At 34.3% G+C, this 24,898-nt stretch overlaps 3 protein-coding genes across 3 annotated transcripts; 2 read left to right on the top strand and 1 right to left on the bottom strand.

The window, feature by feature from the left end:
- The first annotated feature begins 876 nt into the window (after positions 1 to 876).
- On the top strand, positions 877 to 3,382 carry LOC145003853 (reticulon-like protein B11). Its single transcript, XM_078962757.1, has 6 exons — positions 877 to 1,060; positions 1,263 to 1,443; positions 1,656 to 1,797; positions 1,899 to 1,968; positions 2,070 to 2,258; positions 3,184 to 3,382. The coding sequence occupies exons 1-5, from the start codon at positions 1,009 to 1,011 to the stop codon at positions 2,234 to 2,236; spliced, it is 612 nt and encodes a 203-aa protein (XP_078818883.1). The 5' UTR covers positions 877 to 1,008; the 3' UTR covers positions 2,237 to 2,258; positions 3,184 to 3,382.
- Positions 3,383 to 6,163: 2,781 nt separating this feature from the next.
- LOC145007297 (uncharacterized) lies at positions 6,164 to 6,976 on the bottom strand. The gene has a single exon (XM_078966258.1). It carries the CDS (start codon positions 6,974 to 6,976, stop codon positions 6,164 to 6,166), a length of 813 nt encoding a protein of 270 aa, XP_078822384.1.
- An 8,416-nt stretch (positions 6,977 to 15,392) lies between these two features.
- Positions 15,393 to 18,530, top strand: LOC145006017 (agamous-like MADS-box protein AGL104). The gene is made up of 9 exons (XM_078965113.1): positions 15,393 to 15,691; positions 15,827 to 15,880; positions 15,982 to 16,000; positions 16,410 to 16,471; positions 16,650 to 16,677; positions 16,777 to 16,838; positions 17,024 to 17,123; positions 17,515 to 17,651; positions 17,757 to 18,530. Exons 1-9 carry the CDS (start codon positions 15,507 to 15,509, stop codon positions 17,941 to 17,943), a joined length of 834 nt encoding a protein of 277 aa, XP_078821239.1. The 5' UTR covers positions 15,393 to 15,506; the 3' UTR covers positions 17,944 to 18,530.
- Positions 18,531 to 24,898: the final 6,368 nt, after the last annotated feature.

The following is a 24,898-nucleotide window of genomic DNA, read 5'->3' on the forward strand; positions in this document are numbered from 1 at the left end:
AGTAGATTTTACATTGATGAATATCAACGATCTCATCAGTGTTTCCAAGATCTTGAAGTATACAGATGTTTCGAAGCTTCAATTGACCAACAAAGAAGATTTTCTTCTTGGATTTGCTCACATTAAGCTATTCATAGACAATTACTATGATTGTTTGGCAATGATGGATGTTGAGCTTGCACTTACAATGGGAAAACAAATCATTGTCCCACAGTCTTTATTGAAAGGTGCAAAGAATTTTGAAGAACTTTGATGATGGTGAAATCTGTTTTTGAAGCCCTTGGGAATTGTTTTTGTTGGGAAGAAGAAAAACAACAAAATTACAAAGTTTTTATTCAAGGTTGAAGATGTGGAAAGATATACAAACTCTTAGTATACGAATTTAGTGTGTTCATATTTCAATCTAAACTTCCAGAGCTTTTCAGTTTCCATGAAGTCCAGCTGCTAATTCGATCATCACAATCACACCTTCTTCGACCTTGCTTGGATGGGCGATTAGCACTACTATTGGAGACGGTGGAGGAGAACGCCATCGTCGACCTAGCTTGGATGATCGATTTAGGTCTTAGCTTTGTTTCTTATTGTTTCAATGTACTAAATAAAATGAGGAGTTGAGTCAGCTGCCACATAACCTCATTTAGCACATAGATTTGTTACTAGTCGCAAAGAATGGTTACTAGCTAAAATGGGTCAATTCGTGGTTTTATGTATTCCATGTTTTTTTGTTAATTTTTAGTTATTATTTATTTATTTAATTATTTATAAATAGGGCTAAAATAATAGATCATTAGCTATAAAAATCGAAAATTTTATGCTTTTTAAAAGGAACTTTCATCTAAAGTGTATACCTATGGATCCAAGTCTGTAGTTATGTGAATCTTGGTCTGTTGAAACTTACGAGGTCACCCTCTCCAAAATCTCTATATCTCTCTCTCTCTCTCTCTCTCTCTCTCTCTCTCTCTCTCTCTGGTATCCGTTTCAGTTTCTTCGTCACAAACCCTACCCGCCATGGGCGATTTTGGTCGGATTTCAGTCCATAACGCTCTCGGAGGTGGCCCAGGTCTATCTCATTTCATCTCATCCCACTTTGATTGTAATCGCTGCCAATCTCAATATGAGAAACGATTCATTCAGTTACAATAGTCAATTGAATATCTGTATGCATTTTGTGTTGTAATTCGACTGGGATCGTGATATTTGCGATCTATTTTCTCTACCTGATGCAATCAATTGAATCGTTGTAGCGCATTTTGGTTGTGCAGTTGCTGATATATTGCTATGGAGGAATTATTACGGCGGAGGAGCGGTATTAATCGGTTCCACCATCCTGTGGTTCCTATTTGAAAAAGGAGGATATAACATCATCGCATTCATCGCCAATAATCTACTGCTTTTGGTTGTTATACTCTTTCTCTGGGCTAAATCTGCATCCCTTCTCAACAGGTTTGTCTAATACGTCTCTGGAGACTAATTACAGATCACCAATTGATTAAAACCATATTCAATTTTGTCGCAAGAAGTTTTAACAAGTCTACCTAAATCAACACTTCTTCCATATCAATATTAGAGCACGCTTTACTTAGATTTGCATACATGAATCCGATCTCGGAGTCCACATTCTAAGATTTTTCTATTCATATAATTCCTAAATGTAGACCTCTCCCTCCAATTCCCGAACTGGACATTTCAGAAGAAACTGTTCTTATTGCTGCTGATGAGATGCAAGTGTGGGTAAATCATATCTTTTCACTCGCACATGCAATTGCAGTTGATGGAAACTTGAAAGCATTGATGCTGGTATGATCCTATCAACATTCTCCTTCCGCTTTCTTGAATTCTTCTGTTTCAAACATTGGATTATAATTACACAATCACATAATTTGTGCTTGATTCCTCAGGTTGTCTCTAGCTTATGGCTGATTTCTTATATTGGTAGCTTTTTTAACTTCCTTACATTGATCTATATAGGTGAGATTGTTTTCTTTTTATGCAACAATACTGTATACATATATATGCTTTTGAAACATAAAACTTCCCATAACATGTTCCAATTCTTCATTTCATTTCAGGGGTACTTTTTAGTTTATCAGTACCTTTCTTATATGAAATGTTCCAGTCTCAAGTGGATGGAAAGTTAATTGTAGTACACAAGATTTTGCATCCAGTCTTGAGGAAAGCTGATATTGTCTTTAAATTGATACCTTCAGTACAATATAGACAAAAGAAGAATCAGTAGCCAATAAGTACATGTTAACAAGGTAAATTCTCTCTTTCCCATGAAAAATATTAAAACCCAAGAGTTTTTAGTAGGGTGCTTCCATAAATAATAAAATTCATGTGCTTGTTGTCCTTTATATTAAAAGAACAAATATTAGATTACATTTTTGTCCCTGTGTATAGCCGATTTTTGCAATTTTGGTCCCAAAAAGTTTCACAATTTGCTCTCTATTTGAGGTTCTTGTAATGTTTTTGATCCCTGTTTCAATTCAAATGACTATTTTTGATTCCTGAGTTTAGCTGATTTTTGAATTTTTGGTCCAAAAAATTGTTTTCTCTTGCAATTTTGTCCGTATTTGAGGTTCTTGTAACGTTTTTGGTCCCTGTTTCAAGTAAGAAGACTATTTTTGGTCCTTGAGTATTGCTGAATTTTGCAATTTGGTCCTAAAATATAGTCATTTTAGTTTGAACAGTGACAAGAAACGTTACAAAAACTTCGAACAAGGACCAAAATTGCAAGAGAATATATTTGGGGACCAAAACTGAAAACATAAAAAATAAATCCTTAGTTAAATCGATTATACGATTATGCCCTTGTTGCTTTCATCTTCTTCCTCTTCTTTATAGAACCCTAAAAAATAAATCCTTACCCATTCTTCATTCCTCAAACTTAAAACAACCCTTGTGATTTAATACTATTCAACAGAAAACTGCAAAAGTTGCAAAAAAAATTATATTTTGGACCAAATTATAAAAAACAGGGACCAAATTTGTAACTTAGTCTACATTTTAGTGATTAACTTTGACTTAAAGTGTCTAGATTTGACTTTTGAATGTCGAATCAAGTACTTTCCAAAATTTGTCACGTTTCATCTATTTTCAATGTTTTCTTTATAAATTTAACTTGATTAGACTCGAATATAGCTTGGATTTTAATATTTTATTATAACACTAATATATTTACAGGTTTTTGCTATGGCTTGTTGAGATCATGGTAGTTTTTGAGGGTGTGAAAGTTTGGTGAATGCAAAGAGAGAGATAATCATGGTTTTGTTTTTTTTGGTTGTTAATGGAAGCCATTTATTATAACACTAACATATATATGATTTTGTTTTGGTTGATTCTTCTATTCGTGATTTATCAAACATAAACACTATATTTTTCATGATTATGCTTGCTTAATTGTTTGTTCATAATTATAAGTTTTAACGACATTGTTGACTAACACTTTGTAATTGCATACTTGGATAAAGTTTTAAATTTGTAACAGACTTATTTTTTGTCCTAGTTTTTTTGGAAACGGCAATTTGTATTAGAAAAGAACCCCCGAACTAGCAAGTAACTAGTGAGGGCCCAAAAGTACAAAATAAGAATAACATAAATTAAAACTATTACATGATTTGAGATACAAAGGAATTAAACTTGAAAGAAGAAGAAACTCATTCATTCCAACCACACATTCCACTGTTGCCTCTACACTTCAACCAAAAGAACACCAAAGACTTGACTGTTTCTGAACTCAATGTTGGATTTGCGAACACCCTATTGAACACCAGGTCGTTCCGATTTTTCCCTAAATTCCAAATTAGGTCATGACAAATGGAGATGAATCTCTTTCGTTTCTTAGGACATCTGCCCCAATTTGCTGCGAAACTAAGTAAATCAGTTACAGATGCAAAGTTCTCCTATTGAATGCCACACCATTTGAAAACTTGTTTCCTGACATCGTAGACGAAAGGGCATGATATGAGAATATGATCTGAACATTCAATGTCGTTAATACAAGCCCCACAATTATCATGTACAATATCGATGCCCCTGTTTCTCAAAGCCACTGCAGATGGGATCTTCTTCTGTATTGCTCTCCATATAAGACAATTTACTTTGATCGGGGACAGTTTATTCCATCTAAACCATGGAAGTACACGATTTGGGTATAAGAGTTGATCAAGTTTCTTTCTTAGTGTACCTACCGTAAAGGGGCTGGTAATATCAACAACATATTTCCATTGATCTTCACCTTGTGCCAACCGCACCTCCGATAGATCTCTTATTAGGTTATTTACTTTGCTGACATCTCCTTTGTATTCCATTTGCGATTTCCAATGCCCCTCAAAGTGTCCGTTTACAATTCTATCACAGTGCATTTCTTTCTGGATGCAAGATCACTGAGAGATGGATATCTTTCTCCAAGTGTTGTTGGTCCTAGCCATTTATTGTGCCAAAATAAAGTATTCTCACCTGATTTTACCTGTAGTTTGAACACATCATCAATTCCAAGTCCAAAATTCATGAGTTCTTTCCTACATTTTGCAATGTTGTTCCATACACCCACAATTTTCTTGCTTGATAGGTAGTCGTGTGGTTTATTGCTTAGGTTATGAATTCCATTTATGACTTTCACCCAAAGCGAGTCTTTTTCAGATTTACGACGCCACCACCATTTGACTAGTAGACTTGAGTTCAGCGTACGGACAAATCCCACTCCTAGTCCACCACCAGTTTTGGGAGTAATGACTTTGTCCCATGCGACCCAATGGATCTTGTTACTTTCATCCCCGCCCCATAGGAATCTTCACCGAATTTGTTCAAGTTTCTCCGTGATAGCCATCGGTGCTTTAAAAAGGGAAAGGAAATATGTAGGCAGGTTCCCTAGTACCGAGGTGATTAGTGTCAACCTTCTTCCGAATGAGAGCGTTTTTGATTTCCATGAGGATAGTTTAGAGTTGAATTTGTCGATGATTGGTTTCCAACTTTTTATGAGGTTCATGTTTGTGCCGACAGGGACTCCAAGATAATTGAAAGGTAGTGAACCCGCCTCGCATCCAAGGATTGGCCCAGTTCTCGGTCTCCCTACCTGAGGCCCCAATTCCAAAAACCTTTGATTTATGGAAATTTACTTTAAAACCCGACGAAGCATGGAAGCATTTTAAGATGCTAGCAAGGTTTTTGAGGTTAGATCTCGACCATTCTCCTACAAATAAAGCATCATCTGCATAGAATAAGTGAGATAGAGTGGCATTCTGATTCGGGATTTGAATGCCCTTGAAGACTCCTTTGTCTCGTGCAGCCTCCATAGCTACGTTGAGGCATTCCATGGCTATGATGAAGAGGAAGGGGGATAAGGGATCTCCTTGTCGAACACCTTTCGTGATTTCAAATTCTTCTGATGGGGAGCCATTAAGGATTACCAATGCCCTGGATGATTTGAGGCATCCACGTACCCACTGTCTCCATTTACTTCCAAAACCCATCTGTGAGAGTACAGAGTCAACATACTCCCAATTTATGGAGTCGAATGCTTTGTCAAAGTCTACTTTGAACATCAACACTTTTTTCTTGATTGCTTTTGACCATGAAAGGAGTTCATTTATCACAAGTGGGTCGTCTAGTATGCTTCTGCCTTCCACATATGCTGATTGGACGTCCCCGATGAGGTCACCTATGACAGATTTGGCTTGAATGGCCAGAATCTTTGATATAATTTTATACATACATCCAATTAGGCTGATGGGACGGTAGTCTGTGAGAGTGGTCAGATCTTTGACCTTAGGGATGAGGGATATGAACAAAGAATTGCAACCTCTTGCAAAGGTCCCAAATTTGTCAAAATGTAGGACGAATTGCATCACATCATATTTGATTGTCTCCCAATAGGTTTTTATGAACTTGAAGGTAAGTCCATCTGGTCCCGGAGCCTTTTCGCTTCCACATGCCCAGACTGCAATCTTAACCTCCTTCAGACTAAATAGAGCTTCAACTTTGATCGCTTGCATCATGGATAAGGATTTGAAGTAGGGGATGATTAGTTTGGGTCTCAATGTCCTGGTTTCTGTGAACTTGTTTTTGAAAAATCGAAGGGCTTCAAGTTTGACCGTAGGCGCATCTGAAGTCCATTTTCCATTTATCATTAACCCGTTAATTATGTTCCTCTTGTTCTTGCTGTTTATGTATCCATGAAAGAATTATTTTCATCTCCATCCACGTTCCATTTCACGCGTGCTTTTTGTTTCAAATCAAGGACTGCTAATTTTTCTGATTCAAGAATCTTCTGCAAACCAAGATTCCGAGTTTCAATTTCTATGTCAGTTAGGGGTCTTGATTCTGCTGCTTTTTCAATCAAAGCAACATCTGCCTTGATTTTAAGTAACTCTTGATTCGTCTCCACATCTGTTTTCTTCTTCCATGATCTGATTTCGTTTTTTAGGAATCTGATCTTTGCAGCCAAATATGCATCAGGGTTACCATACCCCCAAAATTCCTCCCAAGCTTTCTTTACAGTGACATCAAATCCGTGTTTTAATAACCAAGAATTGAATAGTTTGAAAGGTGGAGGGCCATAGTCTGCAGATGAGGTGATTAGGGTGACTGGACAATGATCATAAAGTTCCTGAGGGTGTGCAGTGACAACTAATGATGGAAACGTTGCAACAAAGTTAGGACATGCCAAAAATCTGTCCAACTTGCTTAGTTTTGCACTGACTCTTGACATGTATGTGTACACTTCGCCTCCCATCGTAAAGTCATGTAATTCAGCTAACCGGATGAATTCATTGAAGTAAAAGGCACTTGCCGCACAAAATTCAGAATTGAATCTCTCTTCTACTCTGCGTACCACGTTAAAGTCACCGAAGATAGTCCAGCTGCCGGGTTTCTTATCTTTAATCGTCAACAACTCCTTCCATAATTCCTTTTGCTCTCTAAGGTTGTGTGGCCCGTATATATTTGCAAGAATTGTATCTCCCTCAACACCAACCATTTTCCTGTGATTATTAAGTAGTTTCTAGATTTAAGAACCTCCTTTTTGATAAAGCAATCTTTGTTCCAAATTGATAATAGACCTCCTGATCTACCACTTGAATTTATGCCTTCACAATCGAAATCTTGATCTCCCCAACATCCTTGTGTGTCTATTCTTTCGTACTCAGTTAATTGTGTTTCTTGTAACCCTAGAAAGTTTGATTTATGTAAATGCTACATTCTTTTAACCCAACTGACTTTTTCTTCTTCACCGATGCCTCTCACGTTAAGTGTCATACAATTCATTGATCACTAGTGTTCTCACCATTATCTGCCTCAATTTATGTGAGCGTTGAGTCCCCACCGTCAATTTGGAACCCGATTTCGACACCGATCGCAGCTGTTTCCATGATTCCTGTGATTTGGGAAGTTTTTTTTACTTTTACCTGGAGTGTCGATTCCGTCACCGATTACTGGGTTTGTGTTCAGGTCAATTTTGTCTTTTGGATTGTTGTGTTGTTCAGATTGAATCACAGGTGAAAGTGAATTTAGGTTGTATCCTTTGTGAGATTGATGAGAGGCGATGGTTGCAGATTTGTCCCTTTTTCTTTTTTTATTTTGGGTCCACTATTGGTGTCTTTATTGTCAGAATCATTACTTTGGGCTTGAGGGGATGTAAATGAGAATGGAGTTGTGTTATTAGGGAACGGCCCAAAGCATCCTAATGGGACTAAATTATGTATTGGACCGATATTATGAGACTTAGGTGGCCCGAAAGTGGGGGTGTGGTCCATATTGGATACAGATGTCTCATGTCGTGACCTAGTCGCCTCATTAGGAATTCCAGGCACCACTAAAATATTATGACTAATTAATGCTTCATCATGCATTGGCTTGTGAATTGTTCCCAACGGTTCGTTAACCTTCGACTCTTTGTTTCCATTCACTTCGGTTGCCGGCGATTTTGGCGGGGATTCATCGCCTGTCGGGGTATGTTGGTCGATTGGACAGTCGTCGTTCATCACCATATTTTCCGGTCTGATTTCGCTGTCTTCTGGTTCGCAATCCTCGCCTTCCAACCATGTCTCAGAAATTCCTTCTAAGTCTTGATCGTCATCATCTGATTCAACAACTCTGTCAAACGAAGCTGGTTTGAATGGTGACCAATCGTCTGTGTATTCTACGACTCCAATCCTGAATTCTTGACCATTGGATTTGATTCTAATTTCATCGTTGATCCATTGTCTTGATGATGTGAGAACTCCAACCTTGCCCATAGAGTAATCTCTTCTATTTGCTATACCATCGAATGGATTGATGACCCTACCGTACCTACTAGCTATTCTTGTGAAGTTATCTTCCTCCCAAAGTGGTAAAGGGACCCCGATGATCTTGAGCCATGCTATTCTTTCATAATCTACATTCCATTGTTCTGCATTAACCAACCATTTGAACCAGTCTTTCCATCGGTTTTTGTCCCCTAAATATTCTTTTGCATCGGCATGCCACCTGAATTGGATAGCGAGTTTGAGACCACCAAGGTACTTTATTTCTTCTTTCATAATTCCTGAGGCGTGAAGATTAGCCATATGGTCCAGGCTATGTGTTTCGCTGATGAGTACTCCTCTCTTAAACCAGCCTTTCATGAATGTATTAGAATTGAGTGTGATTAATGGGTCATCTTCCATTGTTCTCTTTCCATACGTGTCATTTACAACTTGAGCATATGTTCTGATGCCTCTGGTTTCTACGAAGTAAGAAGGTGCTCCATGTTTAGTGGTATTGGATTGCATGTTCTGTCTTGGCATAGGTTGATGTCGTGTTTCTTGGTTATGATGTTGGTTTAGATTTACTTTACATTGGTGTTTTGAGATATTTACCTCCAAAGTTTTATTCCTGCACCTGATTTTTTTTTTTTGAACCGGCAAATATAATCTACTCCTAAGCTAACAACACCTATTCCACATATGTCCACGATGGGACTTGAACCCTCGACCTCAAAGAGGGAGGACACCACCTGATACCGCTGGGCTACAAGCCCTTTGGTAATTCCTGATGCCCTGCAATTTCATCTCCATTTCTTTGGCGTTGTTGATGTAGGCATATTTGACGAATGCAAAGTTTCTTTTGTGATAATTTTTCTTCATTCCAAAGTAAATATCCACCACCTTCCCGAATCTGCTGAAAGGTTCACGTAGCTCCTCCTTCTTTGTGCCGTCAGGGAACCCGGTCACATAGTAGTTTGTGGTTCCTGTGTTCTTCTGGAATGTGTTGTTCTTATGTCGTCGGACCTCCGTCCACTCGCCGTTCATTGCTCCAGAGAGAAAGTGGATATTACTTTCTCTTGTATTAATTTTTTTTAATATAAGCCATTTATAAGTTTCAGGTTATAGAAAATTAATATATTAAGTTTTTGAAAAACAAAAAGTTTTGAATTTCTAAAAGAGAATGTTTTAGCCCAACTCCACCTCTACAAGCAGCCAAAAGCAGCCCAACAAAAAAGTTAATGGTGCTTTTAGTAATTTAGTTTATGGCTTTTACTTTGATGAAACTTTTTCTTGATTTTGTGTGTTGACAAACATGTTTTTTGGAATTTAAAAAAGTTACATGGTCAAAATAAAATAGTATAAAATTCAGAATAGAGTTGTGTTGATGTGGATCAAAGAATAATATTTGGTTATTAGTTTCATATTTAATACACTTTTAATTAAAGTAAAATACTTTATAATACTATGTTTAAATTCTGTTAAAACTAAATGCTTTGGAGCTTATAGTGTTATACATGTAGGGGTGTTAAATACTTATTTATTTATTGTTGTTGATTACTGTTAGTAAACCATTTTAGGGGCTATCCGCTAACTTCTAAATAAAATCATTCGTAAGTAATAATTAAATCGGTCAACGTTTAATGCGATTGATGAAGCGTCTGAATGATCTATTAATTAATCAAAGGCATTGAAAATTTTTGAATAGAAAAATTAAAAAAAAATAAAAATAAATACTTGCCAGCTTGAATTTTAAGTTTTTAATAAGTGTTTCAGTCCTTATTTATTTAAGGGAAAATGATACATACATCCTATGAAGTTTTTAGGGTTGTCTCTTTTAATCATTTAACTATTTTAGTGGTTTTTTAAGGGGAATAAATTTGGTTTTATCGGTTCCAATAGATCATTTTTGAGAAAACGAAAGGGTAACCCGGTTACCCCCTTATGCCACCTCATTTATTTTATATTTTAATAAATTAAAAAAACTAAAAGGTCTCTCTCTCTCTCTCTCACAACTTAAATCAACCTTGCTCCACCATTGCCATCATCTTCTTCCTCCCTGGAAACCACCATCGTCCGGCATAGAACCACCGTAGCCCCACCCCAAACAACCCTGATATATGAACCTTATTTCCTATTCGATCACCGTTGGATTGGGAAGGCGGAAGCAACAAAGATGTTGTGATACTACCACTCGTCGTCGTTGCTGTGGTGGATGGTACCCATCATCACCGGTGATATTCAACACCTATCACTCTTGCTGTTCTTGGCTCTAATAGGTGACGACCAGAAGAGAGTAATGACGATGAGGAGCTCGCTAGAAGAGACCCGTATAACTACTCTTTTTAATTTTCGACCTAAACACCTCCAAAACAGAAAAACAACAGAATAAGGAACTACATATATCTGTTTAGGACCGAACCCATCATCAGGACCATCCTGTCGGAACTGTTCATGTCACTGGCCACCATGGCACGTGTTGACTGTTCTTGGAGATTTTTGAATGAGTTCTGAATAGAAAAGAAAAGGGGTTACCTAAGATTGATGGAGGAGTAAGGAAAAATGATTGAAAGCTGTTTGAAGGTCAAAAAGAGATGAAGACATGAGGGAAAATGGTGATTCTCGCCGGTTCTTCTTCTCTGATGAACAGTGTTGATGGTCCTCTTTGCGGTCGAAGGCTTGCTTCAACTGGTCATGGCGGTGGTTTGGTGGTGATTGGATCAGTCTGCAATCAAAATTGAATGAAGACGAGAGGATAAGCTGAAGAAGGCAACATCTTTGGTTGTTGCTGGGTTTTTTATGGAGAGAGAGAGAGAGAGAGAGAGAGAGAGAGAGATGGCCCCAATTTTTGTCTATATAATCTCTAAACCGGCTAAAACAAGTAAAGTGGACTAAAAGAACAGGTTGTCCACAACTTGGTTCCCTCGTAAAGCCACGAAAAAACTTAAATGACTAAAATGGTCAACCCTAGAAATTTCATAGGGCGTATGTGTTATTTTCCCTTTATTTAAAACTCGTTACAAAAAGTAAAATATTATTGACAATTTTACTCTTAATTTAAGTATTTAATCTAAACAAATTATGCATGACATTTTTTTTTTTACTTATTTTCCTTCACCACGCAATAATTATTCTCTTTATTTCTTCTCTCCACATGACTGGCATGTTCACCGGTAAGAATGAAATCATAAATTTAATACTATTATTATAATTTTGATGTTTTTATCTAGTTATTTTTATATATTATTAATACACTTTTTTGGGGAAAATATACACCTTAATGTTATTAATATAATCGTATCTATTTTTTTTTTTAATTATTGGTTTAAAGTTTTTTAAAACATATATTTATAAATGATAAAAAAACAAGTTACTTTACTATATGTAAAACTAAATAAGTCCATTTTTTGGTAATTTTTATATTTATAATCAAAATTTACGAAACATTAAAAACAACTCATTAGCTTTCTTTTTTTGGTACCGAATAATCCAATTAAAACTTGAAGGTTAGTGGGGTTTTCATAAACTTCATTCTTATATGATCAATGTGTATGCGCCACAAGATGAAAGAAAGAAAAAAGATTTACGGGATTTTATTATCAAATTTATGAACTAACATCACCGGAAATATATGATATTTAGAGATTTTAACGCAATTTGGAGCCCTGATGAGAGGGTTGGATAAAGTTTTTTGACAAACCACATCTAATCATTTTAATGAGTTTATTAGTAATGGAAGGTTGTATGATGTTCCATTGGTGGGATATAATTTCACAAGTGTTAGTAGGAATGGTGAGAAGTTAAGTAAATTAGATAGATTCTTGATCTCATAAGATTTCTTAGAGGTGATACCTAACATCATGGCGATTGTTCTTGAAAGGGTTGGCTCGTATCATAAAACCTAACTATTTCATTCTTGGATGGAATGGGAAGATTTTGGTGATATTATTAAACATGTGTGGGAAGGAACAAATGGAGATCAAAATCTCTTTAAAGATACGTTGAAGAAATTAAAGAATGTTCTTAAAGTAGAGCTTAAAAAGAAGTTAAATTTTACTGGTGGTGAAAAGAAAGAATGATATTATAATGTTTGTCATGAACTTTTATAACAATACCTAGATTGATTTTAATCATAATGCCTCATTCGTTACGTTGATTCCAAAGGTGTCAAGTCTGACGATAATTTTTGATTATCGTCCAATCAGTTTGATTGGTTTGCAGTATAAAGTGCTTGCACAATTAATGGCAACTAGGATTGCAAAGGTGGTTTATAGTGTTGTTAGTTTGGAACAATCTACATTTGTTAAATATACGCAAATTCTTGAATGGGCCGTTAATGGTCAATGTGATAGTTGAATGACACAAGAAAGAGAAAAAAAGAAGTTGGCTCTATTGAATGTTGATTTTGAAAAGGCTAAAGATTCGCTTAGTTGAGAATATTTATTACAAATTATGATATTTATGGGTTTCGGGATGAAATTGATACTTTAGATAAAAGCTACTTTGAATTCGGCCACAACTTCAGTTTTGCTGAATGGAAGCCCGACTGATGACTTACATTGGAAAGGGGTTAAGATAAGGCGATCCTTTATCTTTGTTTCTTTTATATTTAGATATGGAAGGCTTTCATGTGGAAGTAAAAGCTAGTGTGACAATTGTAAAAAGTGCCATCGATCGCTAATCATAAAAAATAACGAACGTCAAATATAATAGACTTAATATGAAATATTTATTAATCTATGATAAAAATACAAGATTTCGTATTCCAATATATAATAAAAATCAACAAAAACGTTCGAAAACTATAAAAATAAATGCGGAAAAAATTGTGTTATTTAATTATTTTGTATAAATAATAAAATATTCCAAATGTACACGTTGTCCCGATCTCGTAAGTATAAATTTCGTAAGAATTTGATTTTGTATAGAGAAGTTATGATTTTTCTAAAATTTTAAAATCAACCGTATACAATGGGTGTGTATCATAAAAAGTTAAAGAAAAATCGATTGAGTTTTAGCAAAAACTATATAAAAAAGAATCAAAGTACTCCTCATTATAAACCGATGAGATGAAGAACTCAAAAACTGAAGCCGACATGATGGACATACGATTTTTGAAAAATCATTTATAAATACCCCCTCTTTACAATTAATAGGCTAAAAATAAGTTTGAAATTTTCTAAAACAACTTAAAAGAAAGTTGTAATACTTGGCGATAGCTACACGTGTGTATAAAGAATGTCGAAAACGGAGGTCGTATGCGGAAGATATATAATTTACAAAATAATTAGTTATGGGTGCATGTGCACCCGAGTATACCACCCACCCATCATACATGTTGTTTCTACCTGCCAAATTAGCCCTTGGGTGTGTTTTGTTTCTTTCCTCCTCCTTGAAATGGTCAACAAATAACTTATACTGCTGATCTGGTTAACCATGGAACATGATTGGGTCCAATCTCCACACAAACTGCCTTTGCCCAGGCCACCAATCTGGACATCCTACTAATTTGAATTATCCGTCCTTGTAATGGCCTTCTTTTCCATAGAAGGTGCATTTTCTGCCTTGTTGTCACCTTGTTTTGCGGTTTTTTACATTACCTACCCTCCTTTACCTGCCACGTGTGTAGTGCCTCGTCCTTGCGTCTGACCTGTTGCTTTTCTGCCTACATAATTGACTTGAAAGGTTGTTGTCTCACCACTCATTTTCCTAGAGCTACTGGTGATAACCCGTTGTTTTTCGTCCTCAACAACTAGATGATAGGTTGCCCCTAAAGACGATGCATGCTTCATGGCCAAGATTTATGTATGGATGATTGAGAATTCTTTATCAAGTACCATAAGAAACTCATAGATCCTTTCTCTTTCTTTTAGCTCATTCAATCTTTTTCCCAAAGCACAGTCGCACCCATTACAGTTACATCGTGGTGTGGGAAGGACCAGTTGGAGTTCATCACAAATGGTTCTCAACTTTGTGTAGTAAGAAGAAACTAATGAGCCATCTTGCCTCATGACATTTAGGGACCGCTTTCGTTCATATGCGCATAGAGCCCCCTTCTTCTCGAATCGTTCTTCTAAATCCTTCCAGATTTCGGCTGAGGTATTTGCATATCTCACACTCATTCTTATATCCCTTTCCATGGATATCATTAGCCAACCCTTGATCATGGCATCGACTCGCATCCATGTCATGTAGATGGGAGGAGTGGTCTCAGGTTTTTGATTTTTTGATTGACCTGTCGATCAATCCTTCCTTGTTCTTTGCAAATAGAAAGTTCATCATCTTCTGTTTTCATTCGTTGAAGTTGTTCTCATTTAATATGTCATTCATTTGCATTTTCTTGGGTAATCAGATAGATGGATATAATAGGGTGAGTTAGCATCAACAGTTTCTTCATTCTTCTTGCTTCGTTCTCTTTTTTCTCCTGTCATGATCGTCGCCGGCTTGATACTTCTCTAACAGATCATATTATCTGATACCATAAAGAATCATATAATGAAAGAGTTAATTTTATTGATTGAATGAAAAACTGATTACAAAGTGAATCAACGACTCCCCTTTTATACTTGGGAGTAAATCTAACTAACAAATTGATAAATACAAGAATGAGATAATGACACCTAATAAACAACTTGTTATCCCATAGAAAGATCTGGATTCCTTTAAACTTCTTGCTCCTGCTTGCATTGCATAATCAGTGATGAAACATCGGAAACGGCAATTGAATCCAAATATGAAGGTGACCATATGAGAAGCTTGTAATCTACGATTATTTGTCCAATAGAAGCTTAGTTGGTGTTGCTTACATTATGTCACCATTCTCTATTCTTTTCGGCATATGTTAGCACAGTTTCTTTTACTAATGCTAACATGCATAAGTTTTTTATGTTTCATATCTTTTATCAATTAGGTTCTACACCTCAATACTACAAGTAAAACCCATTAAAAATATTTCAAAACGAACAAACAATTCCAATTAATATAATGCCATTAGAAAATTTGAGATTCATTTACACCTAACCCGATCAAAAAGAGAGGTATGACCTCTTCCCTCCATAATATTTTGGCACATTTTCTTCATTCCTTTTCTTTCTCTCTCTCTCTCTCTCTCTCTCTCTCTCTCTCTCTCTCTCTCTTTCCTCCATCATTGGCTTCTTCATATTTCTAAAACTGGTATGTTAAGAGAACAAATGCAAACCAATTTCTGTTTTTAGAAAGAAATTACTTTCTATTGTTATATCTTTCTTGAAATAGAAAGATATAGGTCCATGTATATAATAACAAATGGGTCGCAATAGGCTTCCAATGAAAAGAATCGAGAACAACACAAGCAGATTGGTCACATTTTGCAAACGTAGAAATGGACTCATTAAGAAGGCTTATGAGCTATCGGTTTTATGCGATATCGACATCGCTCTCATCATGTTTTCTCCATCCGGTCGCCTTAACCACTTTTCCTGTAAACGAAGGTCCAATCCTTACCATAACCCTAATCTTGTTCTTTATGTTTTTGGATATTGATTTCAACACAGATTCTCCATTTCCAATATGGTTTTCTTGGACTTTGAAAAAAAGAATTTGTGACGCGCAATTTTGTTTTACAGAATAGAAGATGTACTTAATCGATTCGTAAATCTCTCGGACTCTGATAGAGGAAGGTGCTTATATACAATATTTCTCCCTCGCTTTCTCTAGATTTCATTACTTCCTCTAAATTCATCGTGTGATTCATAAAATTGGTTTCTTGTTTTGGTTGCAGTGTGATTCAACATACAGAGGTATGTTTCTAAGTCAACCATGGAATTTTACACTATGATGCATGTGGTATATTCAACTTTTTGTCATTGTGTTATTGAATTTACGTACAAGGTTGACGACAATACGTAGTTGCTAAAAGACCCTATGATAGTAACAAGTTTATTGAATTAGTAACTAAAGAAAATTAGGAAAAAATGATATCGTTTCTTTAAAATTGCATGAGCAAGTGCACAATGACATTTATCTCTTTATTTATTTGGTCGTCTTATAGCAGGTTTTAATCTGAACAAAATTCAAGTGAGATAATGACCAAATTAATAGAGTCTATGAAATTATTACTATCTTTTATTCAACTTACAAAAGACAAATAATTAATCTTTTATTTTATTTTATTTGTATTTGTAGTTTTCAATCTAACGAAAATTGCAGTATTTGTACAGCCTCCTAAGCAAGATCAGGGGTGAAAATGATTTGGCCATCCATATTCCTTGGTTTCTCTCTCTCTCTCTCTCTCTCTCATCTCGTTTTCTTAGGTTTTACTTAACCTTTTAATGCTATCTATATACAATTTTATGTATCTTGAAGACTCTAGATTTTAATATATTGAAAGTTTTATGATACAAACATTCGAATATAAAAATCCTTTACTAACTTTTTTGTTTTGATCAGTCCCGAAGCGATCGATGCGCAATCTGAGGTACCAACATGACATTTGTTTATTTAAAAAAACAACTCAAAACCCATATTAAAATATATAAACTCAATGCAGTTTGTGTTTTAACTCTATGTGTGATAGGAAATCCATCAAGAAATTAGCACCTTGCATCATCAAATTCATATGGCTAAGGAACAATTAAGGTTCAATCCCATGTTCTTTTGTCTGTGTATATGAAAAATGTTTGTGGATATTATAACCCAAAATCACAATACATATGTAGAAAGAACTGTCTACAAAAGACTTGTTTTTGGGGATAAAGATTCCACAAGCAAAGTAGTAAAATGTCGATTTACTGACTCTACTTTGGGTTATGATTCAATCAAAGGATATTTGAGCCAGACCCAACGACCTTTACATCACTTTATGATTATGAATCGTATGAGAAGTTACTTTATAAGACGTTGGACCAAGTTATACAACGCAAGGTACTCTTGATGCTCTTAATTATAGATGTTCACTATTACAATTCTTCAGATTAGAAAACAGATAAAAAATAAGAGTCTCATTTGATTTTTGTTCTATTACATCAATATTTGTTAAGTAACCAGCCACCCAAATACCATTCAAGCGTATTACATGTAACAGTCGAATTAATAAAACTAAAAAAATAGCTTTTTGAACCATTGTATATCTTTCATTGCGATTTGCCATTGTTTGCAAGTTATGTAAGAATGATATATAAAAAGACAAATTGTACTTTACCATTTCATCATATGATGCTTGTTTATGTATCCTCACAGAAAAAGTTGTACATATATGATTGATATTTTAATCTTGCTGTTCAAAAACATTTGACTGATCATTGAGATACAACAGGGAGAACGTTCATCAAAAAATGAGGATCTCAGTGGCTGGCCTGAAAATGTTTGTGATGGTACAAATCGAATGAATGGACAAACCCACCCAAATATGTTTACCTCAAGTTCACCTGAAAACACATATGAAGTCACTAGGTTCGATCATTATACTAAGTAGTATGTAGGATAAATTAGTTTTCACAACAATAGTTTAAATTTTAAACGAAAATTATCATATTAAACTAATGTTACATTTTTCAGGAATCAATTGTCAGATGCAATGTTTGACCTATTGCCAAAATCAACCATGAGTGAGGAACCACAAAGCATTGAAGGGTTTCAAGGCTGTAACCAAGAGAGCCTGTGGCATCAGTCAACTGATGAGCTGTTATCTTCTCTTATGACACATGATGTCACTTTCTCAATGACCAAGGTTCCTGATATATAAACTCCATTGCTAAATTCTAATTTTGTTTAACAGCGTCAAAACTAATTAATGGTTGATAACTGCTACACATATTTTTAAAGAACGTTCTAATTTGAATGAATATGGTAAACATATCAAGCAATTAGTGTTTAAGTTGTATAATATATTTAGTAAATTAAATAGAAGGTATAAACCACTTTTTATGGATTTTCAACAAAAAAAGTAAATAGTATAATACCATCATGTAAGAGGTAAGCCGTAGAACATCAACGATCTAAGAACATGCTCAGGTTTTGTACCCAAGATTTTCAACTACATAATAACCATATTTGAATAATTATTATCTCCAAATGTTTGTCCTAAAGGTAAACTTGGGTATCACTTTCTATAATATAGGAACATTAAAAATTGATTTATCTCAAGTTGGTTGTGGGCCAATCGGTGGAGGATGTCAATGTTGGAAGAATTAGGGTTTATATTGGAGATCTGGACACCTATTGGATCGTATGAACACTTTTTGAACTAATATTTCTACAGTATGCCTGGGTTGCAAGAAATTCAGTCTGGGATAATCGAAGAGGACACTTACGAATCTAGGCACAGAAATAATAAACCAAATTGCTAGAATGTTTCTCTGTTTGTTTGAATAAAAGAGAGCTAATGATTTTCGCATGTATTCTCAAAGAGAAGAGTCGTTTATATATAATAAACTAGATTAGGGTTTGCCTCTTAGGGTTGGCCGTTATTGGTTGCTTTGGAAGCAATTCAGGGAAATCCAAATTTTAATGAGGATTTATGGGCTCTGCCCCTTGGACCCCGCTAGGGGCGCTGCCCTAGACCATATTAAAGGGGCGCTGCCCCTTTGGAAACTCTGGACCTAGGGGTGCTACCCCCAGACCCCCGACTTGTCGTCAAATTGACTTCTAATTTGATCTTATACATGCGTGCACTCCGTACATCCCCCGTTCATATATTATAGTAAAATTATGAAGCCCCTTAGATCACATGTTAGTTCCAGTTACATTAAATGACATTGTGGCACTAAAATTACCAACAACCAATGTTAGTGTATCTCCTCACTCTCCCTAAGGTCTCTTTTAGAGAGTTGAATGGAATATATATATATATATATATATATATATATATATATATATATATATATATATTACACCAATCAAAATGGTCTAATGGTGATCACTATAAATTTAAAAACTCTATGTTGGAACTTTGTTCTAAAATCTAAAATTGGGACTTATCCCACATTGGAAGAAGGAAGAAACATTTCCAACTTTATAAAGTTTCTTTTCTACTACTTTAATAATTAGATGAAAAGCTTGGGCTAAAGGGTTTGGGTTGGATTAGCTCTCCTTGAATAATAAAATAGTTTTATATATTAACTCCGATTTTGTTTATTTTTATTTTTATTTTATATTGAGTCTGATAAATTCAATTTAACTGATTTAAAAGTTAATTTTGGTTAGTATTTTTTTGGAGGGAAAGAAAGTTATTAATATATAAAACTGTTTTAAAATGCAAAATAAAAGGAAAAATCTAAAAATTCTTTTTTTAATTATTATTTTCGGAACTTTAATTACCTGAAAAAACAAAAAAAAAATTACCATTTTTTTTTTGAAAAATACGTGAAATATTCTAATAGAATATTACACTGTAAATATTCTAATATGATTTTTAGAATGTTAGAATATTATACTATATTTCTCAGATATATAGAATATTCTATCTATTCTACTAGAATATGTGAAAAAAGTATTTTTTTTTTAATTTTTTAATATTTATTTTGGTATTTTTTTTAATATTTTTTGGAAAATATAATATTTGAATTTTTTTTCGAAAATTTTCAATTATTTTGCATTTTAAAAATGTTTTTTGTTTTATATAACAAATGAATGACTAGGATTGCGTCTCACGGTCTCACAAAATTAGACCATCTCACATGAATCTAACTATATATATATATATATATATATATATATATATATATATATATATATATATATATATATATATATATATATAAGGAAAAGTGAATATACCCTTAAGGGTATATAAGCTTAAGTACCTAAACATACCATAATACGTCGTTTTGTTTGATATATTCATTATAATATTGTTAAACTAGAATCCTAACTTGATTTTCTTTCAAGATATTCAACATTTCACTATTATCATTCTTTACATCACATTTTTTTGTCGAATAACTACTAGGCTATATATATTGTAGTTAAAAATGAAAATTATGTAAGAGGAAGATAAATGTGTAAATTATAAAAATCTTGAAAGTAAATCAAGTTAGAAATTAAATTATAAGAACATTGGATAATTAGAACGTATTATATGATACAAAACGACGTAGTATAGTGAGTTTGGGTACCTAAGCTTATATACCCTTAAGGGTATATTCACTTTTCCCATATATATATATATATATATATATATATATATATATATATATATATATATATATATATATATATATATATATATATATGGATCACCAAACACAGATTTCAGTGTTCGAAAAAATCTCATTGTCTTTATAGTTTCAAACTCTTAATTCATGTTGGGAACATAAACAATTTCATCAGAATCAAGATTTGTTCTTGATTGATTGTTGTATCCTCAAGATAAATCTATAACCCAGAAAAATTCCTGTCTTAGGACACTACAAAACTTGACTCAATCTTCTACAAATTTCGTGATTGTATTCTATATTAATTCTACATTCAAGTATGTTTTCTAGATTATGATTCATGTTACACATTTGTTTGATTTTGTTTTTATTACAATTATATATTTGCTATTGATTGTATACTATTGTCATAAAAATCGAAGACAGAAAACAAAAGTTGAAGAATAGATCAAAATTCCACCGTCAAAACACATGTGAAAATCCTGAGAAATTCAAAGGCTTAGATTTTCGGAGATGGAAACAGAAGATGTTTTATCTAACAACTCTTCATGTTTCCAATGTTCTTACTGATGATTCTCCATCCCCTCCTATTGGTTTAACATTGTTGAAGGAACAAATCCAACCATTGCAGCCCAATTGGCAAAACATCAAAGGGCTGTGGAATCCTAGAACACAAATGAGAATAATTGCAGAAATTATAATGCCTTTGATGATTCCCTCTGTGATGACATGAAAACAGAGTATGATATAACTCTCCAGAACTGTGGTATGATGTTGTAGGTTTTTCATGTGTTCAAGGTTCAGGTAGTAGCTGTTGTACGAGAGGAGATATAAGCACCAAAGACTTGGACTAAGAGTATATTTTATTTTGATATTTCCTTGTTGCTTTAAATTGTGGTTATGATAAATCCCATAATATCCTGAGATTTAAAATGCTTTTGAAGTTTATAATTCTACATTTGTTTAGAAAAACTCTGATAAATCTCCAAATAATTATTGAGAAAATTTGGATCGTTACACCACATGTCAAAACCTAAGGTCTCTAGCATGATTTAGTGTAATATGAAATAGAGGGTTCTGGATTCGGTGCAATCATAAAAAATTAGGTCATTTCCAATAATATTCAAATTAAATGAGGTCATTTTTATAAACATCATATTCTTTTATCCTTTCGATATCTATCTTTTATCAAAATAGGTTCTACATCTCTTCTTAAATCCTACAAGTAAAACCCATTAAAAACATGTCAAAATCAACAAACAATTCCAATTAAATATAACAACATAACAAATTTCAATTTCATTTACACATAATCTGAACAAAAGGAGAGGTATAACCTCTTCCCCCCACCAATATTTTGTCACATTTTCTTCATTCATTGTATTTCTCTTCTCTTCCTTCATTGCAAGTCCTGACTTCAACATCATCTTCTTTATCTTTCTTAAATGGAAATATAAGAGAACAAATGCAAACTAGGTTTTTAAAAAGAAATTACTTTCAATTGTTATTTCTTTCTTGAAATAGAAAGAGAAAGGTCCATGTATATAATAACAAATTGAAAAAAATAAGCTTCCAATGAAAAGAATCAAGAACAACACAAGCTTATTGGTCACATTTTGCAAACGTAGAAATGAACTTATTAAGAAGGCTTATGAGCTATCGGTTTTATACGATATATGCATCGCTATCATCTTGTTTTCTCCATTTGATCGCCTTAACCACTTTTCCTGTAAATGAAGGTCTAATCCTAACCATAACCCAAATCTTGTTCTTTATGTTTATGGATATTGATTTCAATATAAACTCTCCATTTCCAGTATGTTTTTCTTGGAATTAGAAATAATAAATTTGTAACACATAGTTTTGTTTAAATAGAACGTAAGATGTACTTCATAAATCTCTCGGACTTTGATAGAGGAAGGTGCTTATATACAATATTTCTTCCCACTTTCTCCAGATTTCATTACATCCTTTGAATTCATAGTACGATGCATGAAATTGGTTTCTTGTTTTGGTTGCAGTGTGATTCAACATAGAGATGTATGTTTCTAAGTCACCCATATAATTTTACATTATGATGCATGTGGTATAATCACATTTTGGTCATCATGTTATTGAATATACATACGAGGTTAATGACAATACGCAACTACTTGTGTAATAATAATAGATGGCATCGTTTTAATTAGAGTTTAAAATATTTATGGTTATAATAGGGTGTTACTAAAAGACCCTATAATAGTAACAAGTTTATTAAATTGGTGCTGAAAGAAAATTAGGAAAAATAATGTTGTTTCTTTGAAATTGCATGAACAAGTGTACAATGACATTTATCTCTTTATTTATTTGGTCGTCTTATAGCATGTTTTAATCTCAACAAAATTCAAAGAAAATTCAATTGAGATAAATGGCCAAATTAATAGACTACGAAATGGTTATTATCTTTTATTTAACCATATTTGCAAGTGTTACCAATTCTTTGCAACTATTTAACTGTCACACCCCAAAAACGGAACGGCGGAAACGTTCTGGGGTGGATGACGTCATGTCAAGTATCACAACATATGCAGTATAGTAATCAAAGAATAACAAACATTGCATTAATAATAATAGTTTTACATTGTATAGAATCATTAAAGTAATATAGAAACTAGTGTAGATACAGCTTGGCACAAAACCGTCTTCAACAGAAGCTCCTGGAATGTACCTGTCTAATGCTGACCCGAGAATACAAGTTATTTGAAAAGCAAGTATCAGCATTTTTACAAATGCTGGTGAGTTCATAAGTATTTAGTGTCATTTTATACAAAAAAAAACTTTATATAAGTAGTAGTATTCAAGTATACAGTGAAATAGAGTACTTTCCAAAAAATCCTATATTTTCTGATTAAAAACCAGTCTTCTACCAAGACTGGTCAGATTTATGTGGTAAAAAGTAGTTTTCCCTTAAACACTTTCATCATCAAAATACGGGATTTGCTTTTTAAGAAAGTCGAAGAATATCAGGGAAAATAACATATGCCTCAGCAGTGAGGACTGCTAACTAAGGCAAAAGAATCATAGACTCCAGGAGGGTGTCGAATGAACGGTATGCCTGGCTCAGTCTAACAAAAGGAGACACAGACCCCAGACAGTATCAAATGAAAGATACATCTAGTAAGGTCAAAAACAGAGAATACAGACCCCAGGCAGTATCAAATGAAAGATACAGCTAGCAAGGTCTAAAACAGAGAATACAAACCCCAGACAGTATCAAATGAAAGATACAGCTAGCAAGGTCTAAAACAGAGAATACAGACCCCAGACAGTATCAAATGAAAGATACAGCTAGCAAGGTCTAAAATAGAAAATACAGACCCCAGACAGTATCAAATGAAAGATACAGCTAGCAAGGTCTAAACTAGAGACAGACCCTAGACAGTATCAAATGAAAGATACAGCTAGTAAGGTCCAATACAGTGAACACAATGTATACAGTGAAATACTATATATAAAACTCGTTACCTTAAAGCCATGAATTATAAGGTAACCCCGAGATACTCGTAACCGTACTGATCGACACTAGAGAATCTTGACGCCCTGCAAGCGTCGGTATAAAATATGACATTTGTCACCCCTCGGCTTGGTAGGCCGTGGACTGTAGCTAGCAGTCAGGGTGCGGGGGTGTCAATACCGTATAGATCTATACACACAATGTCCGCTTTCCCTACAAGAGACTCTGGTTACCAACTCGACAACGGAGAAGGCCGTGTACTGAGGATGTATCTCGTATAGTGAGATTTAGTGTAAAATACTGGACAAGCGATAGAGACTCTCAACTGGACTGACTAGTGTAAACCTATATGTCTATGCCTGTATACATAATATATAACTAATGATCAAACGACCTTCGAACGGACATCCAATCCCACCAAACCACATCTCAACGAAGAAAAGGAAATAGGGTGAATAAGCCTTCCTAATTCCTTAAAGCATTATTTATATGCATCTATACAAGCATAGGCATACATCTAACTCTGTGGAAGTGTCATCAGGTATAAGCGTATCACGAAGTGGAAGCGTTCTCAAGTATAAGTGGATCACGAAGTGGAGGCGTTCTCAAGTATAAGTGTATCACGAAGTAGAGTCTTACAAGGTATAATCATATTACGAAGTAGAGTGTCTTACAAGGTATAAGCGTATCACGAAGTGGAGGCTTTATCAGGTATAAGCGTATCACAAAGTAGAGGTATTAACTAAACCGAAACGAAGCAGTGGTATCTTCACCAAGTAGGAGTATAAAAACATAGACGAAAACTTTGGAAAACCTTTATACATTACGAAAATTACGACTTGGTATTCCTTTGTAAAATAAGTTTGAAAATCTTTAAAAATCCTTTAAAAACCTTTCATAAACAAGTTTAAAGTGAAACTTGGATTAAACATTATAAGTAAAAGCTGAACAAGTAACTACGTTTTTAGAAAACCATTACAGTGTCATACTCGGTAAAATAGTTAACAGTGTGGTAAATCCTTGTGCATGCGGGTTATCAATCACATGTGATT

The sequence above is a fragment of the Lactuca saligna genome, chromosome 7, assembly GCF_052625555.1.
Source record: "Lactuca saligna cultivar CGN05327 chromosome 7, ASM5262555v1, whole genome shotgun sequence".
Classification (NCBI taxonomy): Eukaryota; Viridiplantae; Streptophyta; class Magnoliopsida; order Asterales; family Asteraceae; genus Lactuca; species Lactuca saligna.